This window comes from Chanodichthys erythropterus, chromosome 10 (assembly GCF_024489055.1).
Source record: "Chanodichthys erythropterus isolate Z2021 chromosome 10, ASM2448905v1, whole genome shotgun sequence".
Taxonomy (NCBI): domain Eukaryota; kingdom Metazoa; phylum Chordata; class Actinopteri; order Cypriniformes; family Xenocyprididae; genus Chanodichthys; species Chanodichthys erythropterus.
Genome location: NC_090230.1, coordinates 21,884,823 through 21,910,455, shown reverse-complemented (window position 1 = coordinate 21,910,455; position 25,633 = coordinate 21,884,823). Strand labels below are relative to the sequence as shown.

Below are 25,633 nucleotides of genomic sequence, written 5' to 3'. Positions count from 1 at the left end.
AAATTGTTCTAATATAGAGGCTGTGTGTTGTTGCTGGCTCCTAGAAGAACATTTTAAGATTGATTTTAATCACAGAATTGTAACATAAGGCAAGCTATTGATATTCAAAGAAAGACATAAGCTCAACTCAACTTCTGTTCTAACTCAACTTCAAATGCTGTGTGTCGTTACTGGTTCCTAGAAGAACATTTTAAGGTTGGTTTCATCCATGAAACAATAGCATAACGCATGTTATTGAAAGCAACAATTGAGAAAAATCTCACAAAGCTTTCTAAAGACTGAGCGGTATTACTGCCCCCTAGAGCAGGGGTAGGCAAGTTCGGTCCTAGAGAGCCACTGTCCTGTAGACTGGGTAAACCCAGCCTGATCTGTCAGCAGTTTGATTTCACCTGGCAACTCAGTCTGGAAACCCGTACATTCATTTCTACTGCTTCTGTTACACTTTTGTGGGAACCAATCACAGACTGGCTTATCCACCTTGCTCGCTATTGGCGGGTATAACACGATGACGATAGAGAAGCGACGGCAAGCAGCTTTTAACCTCTCAACGATGCTGAATGACTTCTTTAGTTTAGCAAACAAATCGCTCGAGTGGGTGTAAATACCACTCACTTTCATGTTTTTTTTTTTTTTTTGCACAACCTGCAAAAATCGCTCGATGACATTGCTGCTTCTGCAAACCGCTGATCAATGCTACAAACCAATGCAAACTAAACCTGTCTGGAGTTTTTGCGTCGCTCTGCAAAGTAGCCTACGTCACCCGGATCGTTGATCTGATTGGTTGAAGGACTATCCAATTGCGTGAATAATGCTCGTTGATCACACCTCTTGTGCAGTAGAAAATACACAGCAAACTCCCCAGACCAATGTTCAATTTTAAACTGAGCTTGGTCTGGTGATAGCCAGACAAACTGTCCTGTAGAGTTTAGCTCCAACCCTAAAAAAAAAAAAAAAAAAAAAAAAACCTTACCTTCCTATAGCCATAGTAATCCTGAAGAGCTTGATTAGCTTGTTCAGGTGTGTTTGATTAAGGTTGGAGATAAACTCTGCAGGACAGCAGCTCTCTAGGACCGAACTTGCCTACCCCTGCCCTAGAGGGACATAATGCAGTTGTTCTGACTGAGTTTGATATTCAAACGTTTAATACATTTATTTTAAAATCATACAGTGTTCAATATCAACTTCACAGGTTGTGTCTTGTAACTTGGACCTAAAAGAACATTTCCATTCATATATTTATTTCATTTGTAATTCATGTTAAATGATATTGAATCAAATTCAAGCCTGTTAATAAATTAATTTAAAATACAGTTTTCCATCTAAATTCCAAAGGGTGCATGTTGCTGGCTCAAAAAAAAAAGGTTTTATTCACAGAATTATAGCAGAAAACATGTTTGTTTTTGTTTTGTTTTTTAAACAATGTTATTATCCAATTAAATTATCGCATATGGTATGGTTTCCCACACATTTTTTTCAATGTATAATATATTTTCACAAACACATATAATGCTGATTGGCACACAGCAAAAAATGGTAAACTAAATAATGTGTTTACATCTTATGTGGTTACATCTAAAATTAATTGATTGTACTGAAATAAAAAATGTTATTTAACATTTAAAAAGCATTAAGTTACACCAACAAAATTAAACTTGGGATGAGGTAAACAGCTCTTTTACAAATTGCAGTATGTTTGACCACCTGGTTATTGCTCTGTCACAGGGCAAAGATGCGAGTTTGCGGGACACATGTAAAAGACATATTTTTAATACTTTTATACCATGTAAATATTGATTTAATTTATTTGTAAAGCATATTTGCCTTTGTTGGATTATAATGTGTTTTAAATCACTAATAAGCTTTGTTAATAAGTCAAAATTAATTAACAGGCTTGTTTGTTTGTTTATTAAGTTTTTAACGCCATGTTAGCATCATGGCTATTTACATGGCAAAAAAGTTCAGTATCATCCATAAAATTTACATTATATAAAACATTTCAACTTAACATAAGATAGAAAATCTAAAATACATTCAGGTGGTACATTTTCAAATATTCCATGCAAGCATGTTTCTGAATAAAAGCATTTTCTAGCAGCATAATTCAACAGAATATGCTTAATAGTCAAAAGAACTTTATATGAAAGACATAAAGGAGGGACTTCACCTATTAATAAAAACCCATGGGTAAGTCTTGAGTGCCCCAGTCTACACCTAGTATTAACAGGCTTGAATTTAATTCAATATCATTTAACATGAATTACAATGACATAAATATATGAATGGAAATGTTCTTTTAGGTCCAAGTAACAAGACACACCCTGTGAAGTTGAGATTGAACATTGTATGATTTTAAAATAAATGTATTAATTGTTTGAATATCAAACTCAGTCAGAACAACTGCATCATGTTCCTCTAGGGGGCAGTAATAACGCTCAGTCTTTAGAAAGCTTTGTGATATTTTTCTCAATTGTTGCTTTCAATAAACATGTGTTATGCTATTGTTTCATGGATGAAACCAACCTTAAAATGTTCTTCTAGGAACCAGTAACGACACACAGCATTTAAAGGTGAGTCAACAGAAGTTGAGTTGAGCTTATTTCTTTCTTTGAATATCAATAGCTTGCCTTATGTTACAATTCTGTGATTAAAATAAATCTTAAAATGTTCTTCAAGGAGCCAGCAACAACACACAGCCTTTGAAGTTGAGATGAAAAACTATGTATTTTAAATGAATTTATTATCAGATTTGAATTTAATTCAATAGCATTTACCCTGATTTACAAATGAGAGAAAAACTTGCATGGAAATGTTCTTTTAGGTCCAAGTAACATGACACAACCTGTGAAGTTGACAAAAAACACTATGAATTTAAATTAATTAATTTAAATTTATAATGTCAAATTTCAGTCAAGACAACTGCATTGTGTTCCTCTAGGGGGCAGTAATACCGCTAAGTCTTTAGGAGGCTTTGCAAGATTTTTTGCAGTTGTTGCATTTCAATAACATGTCTCCAGCATCACTTTTGACAGTTAAAACCAACATAAAAACATATTTTTTCAGTGCCACTGTGACATTGGGCTTGCTTGGCTGGAGCTGAATTCTTATATTTAGCTTACTGATATCAGTAAAGTTGCATAATAGCTTTTTCAAATTTTCTTTCATGATTGATAAACTACATGCTACATCAATCCTGATATTGAACTGAACTGAATTAACTTGAGCTTAAGCAAAAGATATGTCCAGAAAATTTCTTTTCAATGTCTTTGTCACAAAAGTCAGACATTGAAAATATGTCCACTGAGGAGCCAGAATGAAAGTTATGACATCTTTTTTTGACGTCTTCTGAACATCCAATATAGACTGTATAAACGGCTTACGTGTGTGGCCCCTTTAAGACTTGTTGCCCCTTTAAGAAGTGACGCAGCAAAGTTGTGTGGAGGAAATGCAAGCCGATCCAAGTTGGAGTGTTATATGTGTGCGTGCATCTTATAAAGTGAGTGATTCACTGTTAATATACACTTAGGATAAAGTTTAGCTTGTAATCTTGCATATAATTAAGTGTTGAAGTTAATGTAACTAAATTCGAGTGATTAAGCATGTTTATCTAGCGATTGGTACATGCACGTGCATATTTACATCTGTCCTCAGATTATATGATCACTTTAATTATACTGATGTTATATCTTCTGTTGAGAGAAATTGTTATTCACATTTTAGATGTTTGTAGGAAATTGCAAATATAAATGTGAGTTGAAGATTATAGTTAAATGGTTATTCAGATGCTAATATGTCTAATTATAGTATTTCATTCATTGCACGTAATATTCCACACTGTGTGAATTATTGTTTAATATATAGGATTGTTAAATAATTGGATCTGTATTATTTACTTATTGTAATTATTTATCTTTGTACAGACCACACACCTAATGCTTCAGTAAAAAAGACCTCAAAGAAAGAACTGTGGTTGACTGAGTTCCTGGGTTCTGACCGGCCCACCAGGGCGAGTGTTTCCTATCAAACAGTCCTTAAGAGATAGAGCTCAAAGTCCAATTTCCAATCCTACATAGACGTTCGTTGAAACTCTGTACAAGAAATAAAAAAACAGCCACGGATCCATCCATAGACAGTAAAACACATGTTCACACCTTTAGACAACTTAGCATCTGTAATTCACACATCTTTGGATTGTGACAGAAACCAGATCTGAACAAAGACTTTCTGGCTAAGCTGAGACTCGAACCGCAGGAACCTTCTTGTTGTGAGGAGACAGTGTTTTCCCACTGAGACACTTGTGCTGCCCTTAGACACATACATAAAATACACATACTTGTAGAATGATTATTTAAAAAAAAAAAAAAAAAAAAATACTATATTATATATATATTACGTACGGAGCCCCTAAAGGGACATGGTGGTAAAAAAAAAAAATATTGGGAAGGGAGGAAATTTTATGTGCTGGTGGAAAAAAAAATTGGGATGGGAGGAATTATTTTTTTTTTTTTCAAATTTTTTGCGTTCCTTCGAGAAACTTTGCGTTCCCACGCAAAGATATTTGCGTTCCCTCGCAAAGTTATAATCATTCCCTTGCTGTGAGCTCGGACAAACACTTCCTCTTTAATGTCCTGCTGGCTGGCAGTAGTGTTTCAGTTAGTAACATACATTAATAATGCACACAAATAATGCGCAGCTCTTAGAGTTTGACCTTGTTGGACTCAAATATAAAGAAATGCAGTCAGTGCTTATGTCAAGCAGTTCAGTAAAGTTGGCAATATATTCACTGATTCGAGCTTGCCGGATTAATAACTCTTGAGCTAAACACTGTTAAAACACAAATGTAGCTACTTCCAATCATAGTAACCTAGACAACAAGCTACAACAACCCAATTTTCCTCAAATATGATTTATAATAAATTGGTCTCTATGAGCAGGCAGCGGAGATACACGTCTGAAGGGACCGTATGAAAAAGTACAAAACCCAAAACCCTTTTGATCATTTTATATTATGAAAAATACTCAATAACTTCACTGTAACACACTGTACTGTCACCAAATTTAGTTCATACATCACTGTTTACATTATGATTATTAATTATTAAATAAAATCAATAACTTCACTGTTGTTAGTAAAAATATTGAAGTGTAATGCCATCAAATCCAGTAAGCAATTATCATGCAAAAGCTGTATGTAAAGTATGTAAGCTGTGTACCAGCATCATTTGTGTAAAGAAGGTGCTAAAGTTTATGTGCTACTTGCCAAACTAAGTGTTGTTGTACCTAACCAGCAGGAGAGCAGTGATGTATGAACTGAATTTGGTGACAGTACAGTTACAGTGAAGTTATTGAGTAAATTTCATAATATAAAATGAGCAAAAGGGTTTTGCACTTTTCAGACGGTCCCTTCAGACATGTATCTCCGCCGCCTGCTCATAGAGACCAAGGGCCGTATTCACAAAACATCTTAAGGCTAAAAGTAGCTCCTAACTTGCCAATTTAGGAGAAACTCTTAAAAATAATGGGCGTGTCAGTCCTAATTTTAGGACTCCTAAAATTTTTGCTCTAAGAGTATTTCACAAAGCATTTTAGCGCTAAAACTAGCTCATAAATCTGTGAAACGTTAGGAGTAGTCAAGAGGACTCCTAAGTCACTAAGACCAAATCACAAACAATCCTAATCCACCCAAAGACACTGAACACCATTGAGGCAATAGTGATAGAGCCTTAGGTGCTGAACCTTTTCTTCATAAATGCAAAACATTTTAATTTATAGATTTGAATCTACAATGAGACACCAAAAATAAATCTTTAACAAATAAATAAATATTGTCCGATTACATGTGGCAATGGTTTTCATGAGTTCACATTTACAAATGATTGAATAGAGCAGACGTGTCCATTCCTGCTTCTGGAGGGCCACTGTCCTGCAGAGTTTAGCTCCAACCCCAATTAAACACACCTGAACCAGCTAATCAAGGTCTTACTAGGCATACTAGAAACTTCCAGGCAGGTGTGTTGAGGCAAGTTGGAGCTAAACTCTGCAGGAAAGTGGCCCTCCAGGACCGAGTTTGGACACTCCTGGAATAAAGCAAAAAAAAAAAAAAAAATTAATAAGCATATTTGGTGTGCTGTCCAAGGGGATCGAGGGCTCCAAGCTTGGAATTTAGCTTGGAACCCCGTATCCCCAGCCGAGTGAGGAGCAGGGTGGTGGAGGGATGCAGAAAACTGTCAAAGTATCTATAGGCGAATCGAGTCGAGTCTGTGTATATATTCCTCTTTTCGAACTGATTAGAAAGACCGTTTGAATGTGTTTCTCCCAAACTTTGTTTATAAATCATAATTTGTCGCTTGAATTCTGCAAACTCTTGAGATGCAGACATCCAAGAGGTGAACAATTAACTGTATATACTAGTTTAATTAGTGACACTTAGCCTACATTTTAAAACCTTTATTTGAATATGGCAACATTTGTATTAAAAAATATTTATTTGAATAGGGCAACATTTGTATTTTAAAACCTTTATTTTAATATGGAAACATGACACCTCATTCTACAATATTTCTATGATTAAATCTCTGACTCCTCCCCATCAGCCAATCACTGTGTGTATACTCCATAGCAACGAGGTCAACCCCACCCTCACTCTTAGCTTAAGACTTCAGTCTATTCCTTAGTAAAAGTTAGTCTCAGCAGCTTTGTGAATAGGTTTTAAGAGAAAACTCTTAGCTAAGAACTTTTACTGCTATTTAGGAGAACTCTTAGTGGTAAGATAAAATGTTTTGTGAATACGGCCCCAATTTACTATAAAGCATATTTGAGGAAAATTGGGTTGTTGTAGGTTACTATGATTGGAAGTAGCTGCATTTGTGTTTTAACAACGTTTAGCTCACGAGTTATTAATCCGGGAAGCTCGAATCTGTGAATATATTGCCAACTTTACTGAACTGCTTGACATAAACACTGACTGCATTTCTTTATATTTGAGTCCAACAAGTTCAAACTCTAAGAGCTGCGCATTATTTGTGTGCATTAATAACTATGTTACTAACTGAAACACTACTGCAAGATTTTAATGTTATTTAAGCTAACAAAGTAAGGGAAAATACTTCACCAAATGTTAAAAACTAATAATGTATGTAACAATGAGAGATATTTTTTTTGGCAAAATAAAGTTGATAGGATATAGCTCCAGTTTTTTTGTTTATTTCTGACACCTCTACGCCACAAGTGTTGCTGGTTTTGTTCCTAAATTACTAACTTTTTTATTCCATGCACTTTGTTGGATGTGAGAAGTTGCACCAGACTATTGCAATTAATAATATTATATTAGTATATTAGTAGTATTATATTAGTAATAGTATTATATATTACAATCTGTAACAATGAGAGAGACACTGCTGTGTAACGTCTGGATGGATCCGTTCAGAGTCAATAAACTTTGGAGTTTTCAGAACGCTTTTAACCTGATGAACTTTGTTTGTTAATCACTAACTCGGCTCCGGACGACTGTGACTTTTGGCAGGTTTGTGGACCTGTGAGGGTAAACAGAAAACTGCAACTTCCTCACTTTGGTGACTTCAAAAGGAACACCCCCCCCAGAGACTGACCAGATCCACATTCCAACACCCACACACACACACAGGCACACACACAAAACACACACACAGACGCATACAGAAACACACAAACATACATTTTTGACTGTATATGTAAGATACAATTATGCCAACATATACCCATCCTGTATTTTGAAGCGTATGCATGTTTCCTAGTGTTTAAATGAGTGTATTTGTGCTAGTGTGCATTTTAATGATAGAATTCTGTCTGTAAACCATAACTTCTTTTATAGGCATTTCTGATGTACCGAGTTTGATCTCTCCGTAAAGCTCCGGACACGAGCTATTCACTGAGATATGTCACACAGCTGACAAATGCATTTTTCTATGTGTTAAATGATACTGTGAAGAACGCACTCCATTTCGAAATCTGATCTGATAGTCATAAATCATGCAGATTAAGTCGTGAGGCCAAACAAAGGGAAAGCTTTCCCGCCAACTTTGCACCCATGTTATTGGCTACCCCACCTCAAGGAGGTGTGTCGGCTTATCTGTCATAAAAGCAAAGACGCACAATTTCTTGTGTGTTCTCTCCCGATTGTCTCACGAGCACCTCGTGCACTTCTTTCCCGGACATCTCCGGTGACCACGCGCTGCCATCGCGCTCAGCTTTGGGACCGCCATCTTCCAGCGAAACTCACTCTCAACTCCTCAATTCAAACCTTCCGCGGAGGAAGCCAACGAACTGCACCAGCGCTAACCTGAAATTCGACACACGCAACCAATGCAAGTATACTGACGTTTCTCAATCTTAGATGATGAAACTGATTTCCGTGCTGGCTTAGGACTGGTTGTGAGTTTGCTACCTGCCTTCTCTCTTTCCTTCTCTACTTCCACTCTTGTACATAGGTGTGTATATTCTTGTATATATATTTAGACGTATAACCTCTGTATTTGTAGTTTGCATATATTAAACACTTAATTCATGCTCGATTGTTCTGTTTGTTCTTTCAACTGAAGACCAAGTCACTTTAACGTTTCGATCGTTTTATGCTTTGATGCTATAATAGGAATATTCTCTTGGCCAGAGAATAACTCCGTTTATAATATTCTGTGAGGGACTTAGTTTGCTGGACAAACAAACAGTTTCTCTAAATAATTATTAAACCAGAACTAATCATATATGTAATTGATTATAATTCGTTGTAATTGATTCACAATATATGTTTAATTCCCCGTTGGGTCGATATATGAATCATAATTTATTCATAAAACCTTATGAATTATTATATTCATATTTCATCCATAAATTGATTAATAACTGTACGAACCGCTACATCGTTACAGCTGTTTACATTTAGTATGGTAAATAAAATATTTATATTATAGGTATAAAAATATTTTAGTAGGCCTAATGAAATTTGAAGTAAATGAGAAATAACGCAAAGGAAAGTAAATTTTCTGAAATGTTGTCCTTTCTTGTGCTTGAATGTTAATATGGCCCTCCTATGAGGCGTCAATCACAGAACGCATAGATCACACCTGATCCTGTTTCATCTTAGCTTTTTTTTTACCACAGCTAACATGTTTTACAAACACAGTTATAACAGCCTTGGGCGGATTGGCCATCGGGCAATTCTGGCAAATACCAGAGGGGCTGGACCATATTTTTCAATGTGGGCTGGTCAGTTTTATTATATATGTAAATAAATAGTTTTTACAGGCCGAAAGTGCATTGGACGGGTTTTTATTGCTAGCATGATTTCACTATGTTTATAATAATGTTAAGAATAATAAATGTTAAGAAATGGCCAGCCCAGTTGGCAACGGCAGGCCCGGTCCCAAAATGGGCTGACCGCCCCGCCCCCTTTAGTTACTGTGGCGCTCTCACACCACACATCATGCTGTCAGAGTGAAAAATACATTGGAGCAAAGAGAACAGTGACAATGCGTCGATAGACGAGAAATTTAAACAAATACCGTTTTGTGGCTCTTTAATGTGTCTTGACAGATTGCTGTAGTGCCTCAGTTGAAGCAGCCCGTGACACTACACACCATTTTTAAAATTCAAATCCACGACATTAATCTAACTGCTTTGTCAGACATAAATGTGGATACGGTGTTATGATTGGTTAGATAGTCTGTCAATCAAACTCAAGTCAAACAGAGAGCGCAACACGAGCAAATTGTCAGTAAAAGTTAGAAAAAAAAGGAAATGCGGTGGAGAAAAGGTTAGAGAAAGCAAAGAAAGTCTTTTAAGTCCGATGCTGTCAACTGCCTAAAATTAACTGAACTCTTTTCAAAGGGTTTAAATTCGGCTGCTGCAGTGGAGGACAGAGGTAAGGAAGAAAAATACAGCTAGCTTAAAGTCATTTTCATGCAATTCAAATCATGCTACTTTGCTCCAGTGTTTTTTTTTTTGTTTTGTTTTGTTTTTGTAAGCGTAGCATACAACCCGTGTATATTTAAAATGTCATTGCTTCGTGATAATTGGTTACAAGTGTTAGCTAGTTACTAAATTACATGACTGAAATATCAGTAGATAAGGTGGGATTTAGGGTAAACAGACTGCTGTACGCTACTTGCAAAGTTGCAATATAGTCAAAAACATGTTAAAAACGTATAGCAACCCAGGTGAAAAGTAGCAGCCTACACTTCCATAACGTAGCCTACTTAAAGTGCTCTATTCTCACGCACTAATTTTGTACTTAATAGATTGTTCTTAATTTTGTACTTCCATAGTATTTAATAAAATTATTCTTTAGTAGGCCTACTTAAGATAATCTTAAGAATATATTCAACTGTGCTATTTTGAGACACCATGAATTAGAACTAAATGTGCTTTTAACATACTATTTCTATATTTGTAGTGTTATGGGTTCAAGTGTACTACAAGTGGTGACTAAATGTCTCAAAATAGCACAGTTGAACTTCTGTAATGTTGGTTTTATATTCGCACATTCAGACTTAAATTCAGACTTTCCAATAAATGTGCAATAAATTAATGTTTGCGAATTTTAAGCAGCGACATGATATTGACAACCAACGATTGTCAACTTACAACATTTTTCACAGTCGATCAAAATAGGCAAGTATTGATTTAATGGCATATTTACTTGTGAATGTCCACTGAATGTCCAATGTAGTGTGATTAACAAGGCTATTGAATACGGATGCCCGAATGTGCGAATATAAATCCAACTTTACCGAAGTCACAGTTGAGTACACTAAGATGTTCTTAACATTATCTTAAGAAGTACTTAAGAAGAATTTTTAGTATACAAAAGTACAAAAATTAGTGTGTGAAAATGGAGCACTTTAAGTACATATGGAAGTGTACATTTTTCACCTGGAAATGCACGTGTCCGTGGGTGTGGTAATGTGGGCTGGTGTGGCTACAGTGCCAGGGCTGAATTTTTGTCCCAGTCCACCCCTGATAACAGCCAAAGAAAAGCTAACACACAAAGTACGAGGACCAAGAGCCCAACTAAGGCAAACACTCTCCACCACAATGGTGACTTCAAATGAAACAAACATCAACATCTAAACCTGTTATTTCTCAATAAGAACTGCTGTAGATGTTTGACAGAAATAAAGTCAGTCTGGTTAGTAATAAGTGAAGCTATAATGTTGTTTGTTTAATCCTCTGCTTAATTTTAGAAAATGTTCAATCATCTCTTATTTGATCACTTAAAGGGATAGTTCACCCAAAAATTAAAATTCTATCATCATTTACTCACCTTAAAGTTGTTAAAAATGTGTATACATTTCTTTGTTCTGTTGAACACAAACAAAGATATTTTGAAGAAAGTTTGTAGCCAGGCCGCTTTGGGGCACCACAAACTTTGCACTTTGGGGCACTACAAACTTTCTTCAAAATATCTTCCTTTGTGTTCAACAGAACAAAGAAAATTTGTCTCCTCACAACAAGAAGGTTTCTGGTTTCTGGTTCGAGTCTCAGCGGAGCCAGAACGTCTTTGTTCAGATCTGGTTTCTCTCACAATCCAAAGATGTGTGAATTACAGATGCTAAGTTGTCTAAAGGTGTGAACATGTGTTTTACTGTCTATGGATGGATCCGTGGCTGTTTTTTAACCTTATACAGAGGTTAAATGAACGTCTACATTGGACATTCAGAAGACGTCATAAAAACTGTCTCCTCAGCGGACATCTTTTCAATGAACGACTTTTGTAAAAAGACGTCTTTTGGACATAACTTTTGCTTAGTGAGAATTATTTTTAAAATTATGAAAAGATAGTAGGCTATTGGTAGCACTAATAACATAAGCAATTACATATTTTGTGTAGCCTACAGTAGGCCTATAGACCTTATGCATAGACATCATATAGGTAGACGCCCTATCGAACGCTACTGCCTATTGGCACGGATGAGCCGTGGAGCCGCCATCTTGGACCGGTCGCCAGCTCCACTCAGTGTAACTTGTTTGCCAGGTGCAATGAGATGTCAGCGCATTTAATTAATCATATCTCACTGAATACCTAACTGATTTTGACGCGGGTTTTTTTTGCTGCAATGGTCATTCATGTAGCTATGATACAGGACACATTGTTCAGTGTATTTTAATATTCATAGTAGGCTTACAATATTCTGATATTTGATATAAAGTGACCAGACGTCCAAAATCAAAATATGTGATGTAGGATATATGGTAATTTATAAATCACACACTATAAATATGATAAAGAAGCAGAAACAGATAGTTTTAGTAAAATAAGATATCTCAGTAATAGCTACTAGCAGAAGTGGGAGGGGTAACTCGATTTGCGCTTTGCCGTCATGTGTACACATTGCTTCCTGATATCACGTGCACAAACACAAATAACAGTTATTATGTCCGGTCGAACAATGTAGGCTATGTATTAAATTCAGATTGGATTGTGTTGGTAACGTTACCTAACGCTAAAAGTAAGTTTCGTGCATTGAGCGCATTCTAACAAGTGCTTTCGAACTTCTTTCTGATCTGAATAGTAAGTTATGTGGAAAACACTTCGAGGTCCGAAGGCAGTAATATTAGGCATCAAGTTTGGACATCAGCATGGACATAAGCTAATTTGTGTAGCAGGCACAATTCAACTGAATAAATTCAGGCATAATAAACTAAATTCATGCATAATACATAAACTATGAACAAGTTCAAGATTAATTCAATTCACAGAAATAAAACTGGACTGAAAATTATTTTATTATGCTACAGTGCAAGACATTTAAATGTAGCGCCAATATTTTTGTCCTTCTTCGCTTTCCGTTCATCCAGCGGTGTTTCATGACGCATGCGCTGTCAGCAGGGGGAACACACGTTCCAAAGGGAACAGAATAGGCCAATTTCACACTTCCGGGTTTCTGGCTTCCGGAACGATCCACGCAGTGTAAAAGTTTTTCCGGTTACAGTGATAGATAGCCTCGATCAGAACCAGCTCGGGAATCAAAGTCGTTTTACGAATTAAATGTCATGGAAATGTTTGAACGTTCTTGGTGAATTATTGGTGAGACTACAGAGCTCTCATTAAGAGCTAAATTTAATAAATAATTCGAAGTGATGGCGGTTAAACTGGTTATATTCTTCGTGCCTGTTTGGCGCGGCTGTGCATATCGTGCTCCATGTGCTGTAAAGACAGTGCCTGCGTCTCAAAGTGCATACTATCCATCCTAAATAGTAGTCTATGTGTAATATTCAGTGCTATTTAGGGTGTATAAATAGCGACGTGCTGGGGAAATGATCAGCTGGAAGCTCCCTTATCATGCAAGCCTGATCCTCTGATTCATGAAACAGGACCGCTCGCACCCTGATATTTCTGGATATAAACCTTACAGTCTATGATATAAACACTTAAGTCTCTCACTAATTTTCCTGTCGTCATCATCTTAAAGTGTGTATTATGCGCAGTATTATTGTGCTGTTGCAACATTAATGCAAAGACTGATAGTTGTACAGTGTGATGTTGGAAATTAATTATGTCTTAGTTTAATCATTTTAATCGATCAGGATTAGTTATAACATATGCTTGAATGTGGGATGTGATGCCATATGAGATTACATGCTATATTTTTAAAACATATTAAACTCACGACATTATGTATCTCGATTTTATATTCCCCATTAAAGTATATATTGGGACTTTTTTTTTATGAATAAATTATATAAATAATGTTCGTCGTACGTAATACGATCGGGGAAATTGCTGAATGAGCTGCGTAGCCTTTACTGTATGACAGCTCGTAATAAATCCACCTGCCGGTAAATTCGAGCAACGGTCTTAGCGGCCGTACAAGCTACAAACCAGTAGAAAATCATTTCTTTGTAGATTATACAAAAGCGACTTGGAAAACAGACAAAACAGAAAAGGTAAGAAGCGATATTTGAGAAAAGAGCATATCAATCTAATAGCCGTAGATGCATAGCGGAACTAACTTTACCCTGCGTCACGTGATTTCCGATTCTTGTGAAAAAGGCCTATCGGCTGCTACACCGGTCTAAGATGGCGGCCGCAAATCTCAGCGCCCAGCGGCCATTAGGGCGTCTACCTATATGATGTCTATGACCTTATGCGCCAGTGAAACAAGCGCGCCGCCATCTTCATAATATTGACTTTAAACTTCCATTTTGCGATAGTTCTGTACATTGAATATTTAGCTAGTGAAGTGGATTTACGTGTTGTAGAGTAGCGTAAATCCGACTCTACCTGTATTATTAACTGCAATAGCTTGAAATAGTGAATTTCTTTCGAGTGTAAAATGCGTCACAGCGCCATTTGTTATGGAAGAGAACAGAGCCGGTCCGTTATATAGGCAGTATAGGCAAATGCTAAGGGCGCAATCTCGCTAGGGGGCGCCAAAGAGGCCGGATGCGTGGACAGGGGGGGTTCTACCGGGGTGGCATCTGCCCTAAGAAAAAGCTTTGCCACCCCAAAATTATCACAGTATAAAATAAGCAGTGTTTCAAGTACTGCTTTTCAGGAGCGGCACTTCAATATGATGACTAAAAAATGACTAAATTGCGTAACGCAAAGTAATGGCAAGAAAGCGCGTCTTTCAATAAACTCCCAGACAGCAGGTGATTCCGTGCCGGATCCGTTTTCAAACCGGCAAATCCGCGTTACAGTCACCTCCGTTTCACTGCTCTAAAACGGATCCAGCCCGGTCCCGGTTTCCGTGGGCGGGAACAACAGTCGCAACGCAGATTCGGCCCGTATCCGCGGAAACGAGCGCGCGAATTTTTTTCTGCAGTTTAGAAGAGGAGGCAGCCACAGACGGTGCTCGGTCGGTATCCTACTTCAAAAACATCACCAAAGTAAGTCAAACTGTTCTATTAATGAATTAATTTCTTATTAATTATATTGTGTACTCGTTGGCTTAAAGTTTAAACTTAAGGTTTGGAGTTTTTATTGCTTATTAGATCGGTATTGAATCGTAATGTTAGTTATGTCTTATGTTAGCAGAGGGCACGCTAACACGCAGACGATCCAGAGGATTATAATTATATAACTGACGAATTTTAACTGCTTTAATTTTCACTGTTAAAGTTTTAACTGCGTGGTAATGCTAGTGATAAGCTAGTGTTAACTTAAGCTAGCTAAGGCCTACCGCAGACCCGTACTTTACAACAAGGGTTCATTTCTTAGTTTATAACATGAACTGACCATTAACATTACATAGTTATTTGTTAATCTTTGTTAACTTTAGCTAATAAAATACAGTTTTCCATTGTTCATGTTACTTCACAGTGCATTAACTAATGTTAACAAATACAACATTAGAATTTAATGTATTTGTAAATGTTGAAATTAACATTAACAATGATTATAATTATAAAATACATCATTTATTATAATAAATGATGTAGAAGTGGTTCATTCTTAGTTCATGTCAACTAATGCTAACTAATGATATAGTCTCTTCTCCTCACCAAGGCTGCATTTATTTAATCAAACATACAGTAAAAACAGTAATATTGTGAAATATTATTAACCTGCATTCTATAGTAAAATTATAATTTATTCCTGTGATCAAAGCTGAATTTTCAGCATCATTATTCCAGTCTTCAGTGTCACATGATCCTTCAGAAATCAGTCTAATATGCTGATTTGATGCTCAAGAAACATTTATGATTATTATCAGTATTCAAAACAGTTGTGTTGCTTTATATTTTTGTGGAAACAATTATATCAAACATATATATTCAAACATTTGTGGTAAGATTAAAAAAGAGAAATTAATACTTCATCAAGGATACTTTAAATCGATCAAAAGTGACAGTCAACCCTAAATGTCGACATTTATAACAAAAAAAAAAATTCTATTTAGTACATTTTGTAATAAACTTAATTCAATAAATGCAAATAAATTAACATTTTCTAATCATCAAAGAATTCTGAAAAAAGTATCACCATTTCCACAAAAATGTTAAGCAGCACAACCATTTTCAACATTGATAATAATTAGAAATTTTGCATGAGCACCAAATCAGCATATTAAATGATTCTGCTAAATTATTTAAATTCTTTATATACCTGTTTATCCTTTAACTGATCTACATTACAGATGAGATTTCAATCAAGATTCAGGAGCTTATTAGTCTGGAGGTTGGAGATGTTTACTGCACATATATATTTTTTTTCTCAACAGGAGCTGTAAGGAATAACCAGTCCTCTACCAGTGCAGCAGATTCTTGCCTTTGACTGTGGCGGTGGCCAGAAGGAATGTGCCAAAGCCAAAGAGGCCTTAACTGAGGTAAATTTCAGATAGAACCAGCATAGTGGCGGGTTGTGTTTCATCACCATACCATTAAAATAAGCAATAGTAGCTGACTTCATAAAGAAAAAAGGGGCAGTTGAGTTTGTATTGTCACATGTTAGTGTATGCCAAGCCCGGTTGCAGCACATTTATTTATATAATAATGAACAGTATTACCTCTACATTTAGAGATTATTTTCTGTGGACTGGGCTTGTCTTATTTTTTTAGAAAACATTATACGAAAAGCATTATATTAATATTTTGAAGACACTTCATATTTAGTTCAAATTGTACATGAGAAAAGCATAAGGAGAAATTTACAGATTCTTTACTTGGATACAACAGTGAAAATGTATAGGAGAACAGACTTTTATCACAAATGATACATACATGAGTGAATTTTTTTATTCTGGTAATTTTAAAGGATTAGTTCACTTTAAAATCAAATTTTCCTGATAATTTACTCACCCCCATGTCATCCAAGATGTTCATGTCTTTCTTTCTTCAGTCGAAAAGAAATTAAGGTTTTTGATGAAAACATTCCAGGATTATTCTCCTTATAGTGGACTTCAGTGGTTCTAGACAAACTGTATCTTATCCTATGCCTTCCCTATTCAACTTACAGAATAAAACAAAATTGGCGCTGCGTTCGTTCCATAAGTAGAATAGGGAAGGTGTAGGACATACAGCGTAAGCTTTTTAAAGAATAAGGAAAGCGGAAGCACGTACAAGATGATCATTTGTGTTTATAAAGCATATACAGTTGTATTTTTTAATTTTTTTTCGAAAATGACCGATTGTTTCGCTAGATAAGACCCTTATTCCTCGTCTGGTATCGTTTAAAGCTCTTTGAAGCTGCACTGAAACTGTAATTTTGACCTTCAACCGTTTGGAGGCCATTGAAGTCCACTATAAGGAGAAAAATCCTGGAATGATTTCCTCAAAAACCTTTTCGACTGAAGAAAGAAAGACATGAACATCTTGGATGACATGGGGGTGAGTAAATTATCAGGAAAATTTTATTTGAAAGTGGACTAATCCTTTAATTTGCAGCAGTTGTTTAAAGTTGGTGTTCATTTGTGTGACGTAAATAAGTGTTAACAAAATTTCAGCCAAAGCAGAGTGATCAGACTAATAGCACTAGATTGCTTTGGAGTGCTTTAACATAGCTTGAGAAGGGGAAATTGAAAGACAAAGTACACAGCCTGTCTGATGTGTCAAAGGCTATGTTCACACTGTCAGTCTAAATACAATTATTGGTGTATCCAATTGTAATCTGATCATGGCATGAGAAAGTGACATAAACCATGCAAAATCTGATCAGATTGGTCAAACTGAAACTGATTTCCAGAAATTACATTTGAATATGATTTCAAACCACATATGAATGTAGCTCAAAGCAGATTAGTAAAAATCACATGTAATTTCATGTAATTTGTTTTGTGGTTCACACTTTATGATCACATTCCAATCGGATTTGCGCAAAAATCGGATTTGGACTGACAGTCTGAATGAGGCTTACATCTCCACCAGTTGTGGAGTCAGAATTGACTACATACAGCAATAGTAGAGGCTCATATAGACGAGCCTCACAACTGTCAGATTCTTGATTTACTGGGACAATTACATGAATATCTAACAGCTTTCTTCTTTTTTTTTCTGCAGATGCCTCATGGGAATTAAATGGCCCATATGAAGTGGTTTGTAATACCATGGTTTTCTGACCTGTCCTGATTGGTTCTTGATATGTTTATGGTTCATTATATGAAATTATTTTTTGTATGCTTTTTTTCCCCCATTTCTTCTATTTTTTTCTTCTTTAAATATACATTAAGAAAAGTCGTGAGATTGTTTAACTGTTCATGTATCAATGTTTTAAAGGATAGTTCACCGGAAAATGAAAATTTGCTGTTAATTTACTCACCCTCAAGCCATCCATGATGTAGGTGACATTTTTTTCTTCAGTTTGCACAAAAGATTTTTAGTGTGGTCCTTGGTGATTCGTATAATGCAAGTCAATGGCTACCGTCACTTTGAGAGTCATAAAAACATATTACAGGCCAAACAAAGTTAATACCTGTGACTGATGCTGACGTTACATTGAGGTCTTATGAATCATCCGGAGCCACAGGTATTCTTTTTGTTTTGTCTGTATGTTTTTTTGAGTTTCAAACTGACTGTAGCCATTGACTTTTATATTATACAAATCACCAAGGACCACATTTTCAGCGAAAAATCTTCTTTACTGATAGTAAATTAACAGCAAATTTTAATTTTTGGGTGAATGATCCCTTTAAGCTTAGTGAATATGATGTAACTAGAGACTTAAATGATTAGTTCACTTTCAAATGAAAATTTCCCCAAGCTTTACTCACCCTCAAGCTTAATACTTTAATATATCTCCGATTGTGTTCATCAGAAAGTCGTATATACCTAGAATGGCTTGAGGGTGAGTAAAGCTTGGGGTAATTTTCATTGAAAGTGAACTAATCCTTTAAAGGGATATTTCACCAAAAATGAAAATTCTGTCATTAATTACTCATCTAATTTTGTTCCAAACTCGTAATACTTTTTCATCTTTGGAACTAAAATGAAGATCTTTTAGATGAAATCTGAAAGATTTCTGTCTCTCTGTTGACAGCTACACAACTACCTCTTCTACACTTCTATGAACTTCAACTACAAAGTTCATAAAGAGATCGCCAAACTAATCCATATAAATTGAGTGGTTTAATCCAAATTGTCTTGAATTTGGATTAAACGATCACTTTATATGATGAACAAACCTCTTGCTGATGCTCAAGCGTGCTGTGTAACACAAGAATGAACCTTATAGCTTCCCTTTACCACAACTGACGTGTGAGTTGATAAATGCTTATATGTGAATAAAATCCTAAATTCAATCCATTCATCATATAAAGTGCTCGTGTCTCTTCAGAAAATTTTGGACTAAAGCGCTCGATTTATATGGATTAGTTTTACAATCTCTTTATGAACTTTTTAAGCATCAGAGTGGTAGTTGCATAGCTGTCAACAGGAACAGAAAGCTCTTGTATTTCATCAGAAAGATCTTCATTTGTGTCCCGAAGATGAAAAGTCTTACGGTTGTAGAACAAAATGAAGGTGAGTAAATAATGACATTGTATTATTTTGGGGTGAACTAACACTTTAATGGCAAGTAGAGACACTTAAGTGTTTTATATAAACTTTGAGTACTTGTGCAAAAATGATCAAAAGAAAAATATCCACTGTTTTGTGTATTTGTTTTAATATGCCAAATAAATAGAAGATGGATTAAAAGATAAAGCCCTTGATTATGTCAAATTTACTCTGTCCAATTGTATTTTGAATGTATGTCTACTGTAAAGTAGTTGCTAACAATAGATTATAAGGTAGTATTTTAGTGTAAAAAGTGTTCAGTACATTAATTGTCTATAAATCTAAATCAGTATTTTAAACTTTGTATTGCCTAAGTATTTCATGTTAAAACTTAACAGAAAAAATATCAGACAATAAAATACTTAATCGTGTATATGAGAAGATTCTTGAAATTCTAGATATGTATACTATTTAGAGGGGGGAGGGGGGGGGGGGGGTACTGTATACAAAATGAGCTGGCCCTGATCCGGCACGGTTCTGGACCAGATCCAGAACAGAGCTGGACCAGAGCTGGACCACATTTGGCCCAAATCGGCATAAAGGAATCCACATCTGGTCCGGAGCTGGCCCAGTGCTGGTCCAGATGAGGAAAAACGGATCCGTGCCGGTATTGGCCCGTTGTGCCAAAAGACACCGGCCCGAGTCCGTTTTACAGATCTGGGCCAGAACTTAAGAAGTGTCTGGGCCAGATGATTTTTGCTATCTGGGCTGTGCATGATGGTTGCACGCAGCGCGCCCAGTGTGCTTCATTAACAAATGACTCTTATGAACTGATTCTTTGAGAGTCAAAAACACAGCGCAGCCAAGTTCACTTACGATTTTTTTCCATATTTGTACGTGAATCGGAAAATTACTGCTTCCCGGCTATAGGCTACTCAGAAGTCCTGTGAGAAATGTAGTCCCATCCGAATATGTCTGAGATTAATTTTCGTAATTTTTTTGCGAGCTGATTCAGCGACCGCCCGCTCCACTTTCTTCATGGATAAAGGTATTTTTGCCATCCGACGAACCAATAACATGAAATCAATACGGAGACCCCGATCACAGAAACTAATAGCAGAGGTAAGAATCTATATATTTTAGCTTTTCGGGTGGCCCAGTTTCCCAAACCATTCGTTCAGTTATCAAAACAAAGACACATTTCTCAAAACGTTTAACAACATTAGGTAGCAAAACTGATGACACACCAGTCAAAATCTGAGAGAGAGCTGAAAGAATAATTTACAGGGGTTTTAAACTTACACAGTACCAGTACTTTAGATGAGGGAAATGTCACGTTGTACACCCTCAATGTTGTGATTGTCAACTCTCTTTGTAGCCATTTGTTATATGTATACTGTATTTTTTGCAGCGCTGAGAAATGATTGCCTAGGGATATAGTCTTGTGTCAGAAGACCAATACACTGCTATAGTACTGTACTGTAATGAAATTTAGCCAAATGTGCAGAGGATGCTGAATTTACTTTTACTGCAATTGACAGTATATTGTATTTTGGTGCATACCAAGTTCATACTTATTTTTCTCATGCTTTTCATCTACTGCAAGATCAATTTATAATAGTAAAATGAAATAGAGGTATTTTTGTTACCGTGTTATATGAATTGATCTCACTAGTGTTCACTGGGCAGTGCAGTAGTCTGTGTATTTGTTATGTTTTGTGTGTCATCTGATGCCAAAGTTTGATTTTGTCAGACAAGAATGTTTGAGGTTTGTGCAAGTTGGTGTATAGTTTTGATATTGTGTTTAGTTGTGAGAAAATGTTGAATTGTTTCATGAATTGTGCATTAGCAATCAAGAAAAACAATATGACTGAAAAGTTTGAAGGACAAATTTATGTTGGCTTGTCATAAACCCAACTTCAAGTCTTGTTTAAAAAAATGTAAAAACTTTGGTCATTTAGGCCAGAATATAGATGTACTGGGTGATTGCTAAAGTGTTGCTAGGTGGTTGCTAGGAGATTCTGGGTGGTTGCTAGGCTCTTGCTATGCAGTTGCTGATGTGTTGCTAGAGTATGTGGTTGATAGTGTGTTCTGGGTGAACACACACATTCCCACCTCTGCTAATAACAGAAACTCAAAAATGGTTTTGTTGCTATTTTACTTGCACTAAAATGTGATTTATACCATTGAAGTAGCCTGTGTATTATTAATAAAACTGCTCATCTCCTTTAGTGATACAAGCTCAGACTCATTTAGAAGTTTTTCATATAGTATTTACTTGGTGCCATGATGGATATTGAAATTTTGTTATTTATTAATTTTAAACAGTATATAGATACTGGTAATGCAATGTTTGTGAACACAATTGTGTATGTAAGGCTATAAATCTCCAAAAACTATGCATGAGCGCTTGTTTTGGTGTTGCCACCCCTCATAGACCTCATGCCACCCTATAAATAATTTTCTAGATTCGCCCCTTTGGATAAATTGCAATATGAGGGGGCGCCAAAAAAAAAATCTTGCCTAGGGCGCCAAAGACGCTAGGGCCGGCACTGGAAGAGAATGTAACAAATAAATATCTTACCAAACACAAAGAACATCCAAATAAAGACCTTCATTATCTCCTTTCTCCTTCTCCGAAAAATGAAGGTTGTTGAAGTTGAAGTTGTTGTCGTGTCGGCGTCACACCTAAAAGTGAAAACTTGGTTTAATATTCGCACATTCGGACTTCTGATAAATTCAGACTTTCCAATAAATGTGCAATAATTAATGTTTGCGAATTTCAAGCAGCGACATGATATTGACAACCAACGATTGTCAACTTACAACATTTTTCACAGTCGATCAAAAAAGCCAAGTATTGTTTTAATGGCATATTTACTTGTGAATGTCCAATGTAGTGTGATTAACAAGGCTACTGAACACGGATGTCCGAATGTGCGAATATAAAACCAACTTTACCGAAGTAAAGTGAAAGTGAAAGTTCGTTTCGACGCCAAATAACTTAGTTAACTTGAATAAGCTTAATAGCTTATATCAGAAACAATACATTTTCACATTCGAGTATTAATCAGAGATATGTTCGTGTTGAAATCTTAAAACTTACCAAAGTTACTAATAAAAGTTAATTCACATTTTACATAGCCTAGTCTTTGGTTACAAATTGGTTGTGTTGTATATTAAACAGTCTATCAGACTATTTTTTGATATTCATTATTTATACGTCATTACACGGCTCTATTAAATGCTATTAAATTATCCTCATCCATTGGGAGTGTCGTTGTTAAGGCAGTAGTACCAGTAAATAACCAATAGGTGTCAGTAAACTATGTAAACAGAGCAAATAAGTTTATCTATATTATCATTTAATCAACACATTTAATTAAGATTTTCTGCAAAATGCAATAGCTTACAACATTTATAAATGTTGTAATTAAGAACAAGAAGGCAAACATGACCCCTTCACATTCATCAAGACCATTTAGAAACTGTCTAACAATAAATAATAATAAATATAAGGATGGAGGATTTAAACTATGGAAAACTAAAGGTATTCAGACTATTAAAGACTTGTATATGGATGGAATACTTCTTACATTTCAAGAATTGTGTGATAAACACCAGATTCCCTCAAAACATTTTTTTTTTTAATATTCACAGCTTAAAAGTTTTATGTCTTCCAGGTCTACAGATATTATGTACATTCCCAAACTGTCATTAATTGAGGAAATAATTGAAAAAAGAGGTGAAAAGGGCCAATTGTCAAAATATTATAATTTAATAATGTCTAACTCTAAAGAGTCTGCTGTAGACAAATTAAACGCATGGAGGAAAGACATTCAAGAAGAAATAGAGGAATTTGAATGGACTGAAGCATGTTTAAAGGCGCAAAAACAAATCATAAACATACGGCTTAAATTATTACAGTATAAATGGTTGACAAGGGTTTATATAACACCTGAAAAACTCAATCATATGTCTAGCAATATTCCTGATATATGTACAAAATGCCAAAATTATAAAGGAACTCTAATTCACTGTCTATGGGAATGTTCTGATATACAGAAGTTCTGGAAGGATGTCATAAACTGTTTGTCAGAACGGTTTAATCTTAAAATACCACATTGTGCCAAACTTTGTGTACTGGGAATATATCCTACAGGTTTCTCACAAACAAAGAAACACACTAGACTATTGGACTTTGGATTGTTACATGCCAGAAGAGCCATTGCTATGAACTGGAAGAGCATGGAAGCACCTTCTATAAAACAATGGATAAAAGAACCTTCAGAGTGCATTGGACTGGAAAGGCTCTCATGTTCATGCAAGCGATTAGCACAGTTTTTCCAGTCATTAAATCCAGTGACAAATTGATTGTCTCTTATACTGAACAACTTGCAGCAGTAACAGAATACAGTGCCAGTAGACGGTGAGTACACTAACGTTAACCATTCTCTTGACAGGGTTTCTCCATTTAGCTTTTTTCTAAAGAAATGTTCCTTGGTTAAGCTTCGGTTAATGTCTCCATATTTCCTCTGTGATGCAGAGAAATCTCCAATATTTTGACAGGGATGGTTTAGTGCAAAGTACTCACGCATCCTGTCGTCAATTTGGTCCCACTTTGCAGGATCAGATGGGTAGCTTGTTAATACCCTTTCTGGGTCTAGAGGCTCCTGCTGCAAAACGATATTGGGCTCACTTCTGGCTGGCTGCTGTTCTTCCATCAGTTTGTCGTTCTGTGACGGCGCTGATGTTGACGGCGCGGGCGCCACAGTGTCTTCCGCCGCATCTTCCACCGCGTCTTCGGATGTCTCCGGGCCTGGCTCGGCCTTTGGCTCTGCTGACTCGAGCAGGTTCACAGCTGTCGGACGGCTGCCCGACAGAAACTTCTGTAAAGCCCCCCCGCTGTCTCTTCTTTTGACCGATATAAAGTTGGTTTGACGTTGGATGTTAGATATTCGATAGATATTCGGTCACGAAAATTTTCAATAGATTCTTTGTGAATAATTATAAATGTAAAAAAAGTGCCTTATTTGAAAGGTATTATAACATAGAACTAAGCACACATCGCAGTTTATGAGTTTTAATCCTCTTTAATGTGTAGCAACATATTTTATCTCTAGCAGTGATGCGCTAGCGCTTAGGCCAGATAGGGACCGTCTACAAAGTACATGTGGAATAAAAAACGATCTTATTTTTTAATAATATGTAGCTCCGCCCCTTTTCAGCGCTTCGCTCGCTCGTTATATTAAATATTCTTGTAAAGTAAATATTCTTTGACAGCGATGCCACTGAAATGTACAGAGCTACCGCAAAATGTAATTTCAAAGACAATTTTATAAAGATGGCGGTGCGCTTGTATACTGTACACAAAATATGTAATTGGTTATGTTATTAGTGCTACCAATACAATCTTTTCATAATTCCCACTAAGCAAAGTTATGTCCAGAAGACGTCTCTTCACAAAAGTCGTACATTGAAAAGATGTCCACTGAGGAGCCAGAATAAAAGTTTTTATGACGTCTTCTGAACGTCCAATATAGACGTTCGCTGAAACTCTGTACAAGGTTAAAAAATGAGCATAGACAGTAAAACACATGTTCACACCTTTAGACAACTTGGCATCTGTAATTCACACATCTTTGGATTATCAAGTCAAGTCACCTTTATTTATATATCCCTTTTTACAATGCAGATTGTGTCAAAGCAGCTTTACATTGATAACTGGTATATAATTTTGGCTATACAGCAGCTCTTAAAGAATGGTGTCAAAGCAGGCAGATCAAAGCACTGTTGAATATCAAATGTCAAGTGTCCCCAACTAAGCAAGCCAAAGGCGACAGCGGCAAGGAACCCAAACTCCAACAGGTGACACCAGGTGTTAAAATGGAGAAAAAAAACCTTAGGAGAAACCAGGCTGAGTCGGGGGGCCAGTTCTCCTCTGGCGAACAGTCCTTTGTTACGACTCGGGTTGCTATCATAAGTCGGATAGGATCGCAACATTCAAAGTATTTATTTCAGTTCCATCCAGTTGAGGATCATATTCATCACGCTGGTATGGACGGTTGTTGAGGAACTGTGCTACTGGCTGTCGTGTCGATGAGGCCTTCACAATGGATGATCTAGTCGACTCGATCTCTGCTGATACTTCAGGGCTGCGTTGTGGTCGTGTCAACGTGCAGGTCCTCGATCTCACCTGGATACAGCCCAGATCCGGCTGACTACGATA

The 25,633-nt window shown here is 36.2% G+C and overlaps 1 protein-coding gene across 1 annotated transcript in view; it reads right to left on the bottom strand.

Moving 5' to 3' along the window:
- Positions 1–22,079, bottom strand: part of LOC137027929 (junctional adhesion molecule-like) — a 43,427-nt gene extending 21,348 nt beyond the window's left edge. Inside the window, exon 1 of the mRNA XM_067396554.1 lies at positions 21,989–22,079. Within this exon, the coding sequence (XP_067252655.1) occupies positions 21,989–22,022 (34 nt within the window). The 5' untranslated portion in view covers positions 22,023–22,079. The remainder of the gene's footprint in view (positions 1–21,988) is intronic.
- Between the last annotated feature and the right edge of the window lie 3,554 nt (positions 22,080–25,633).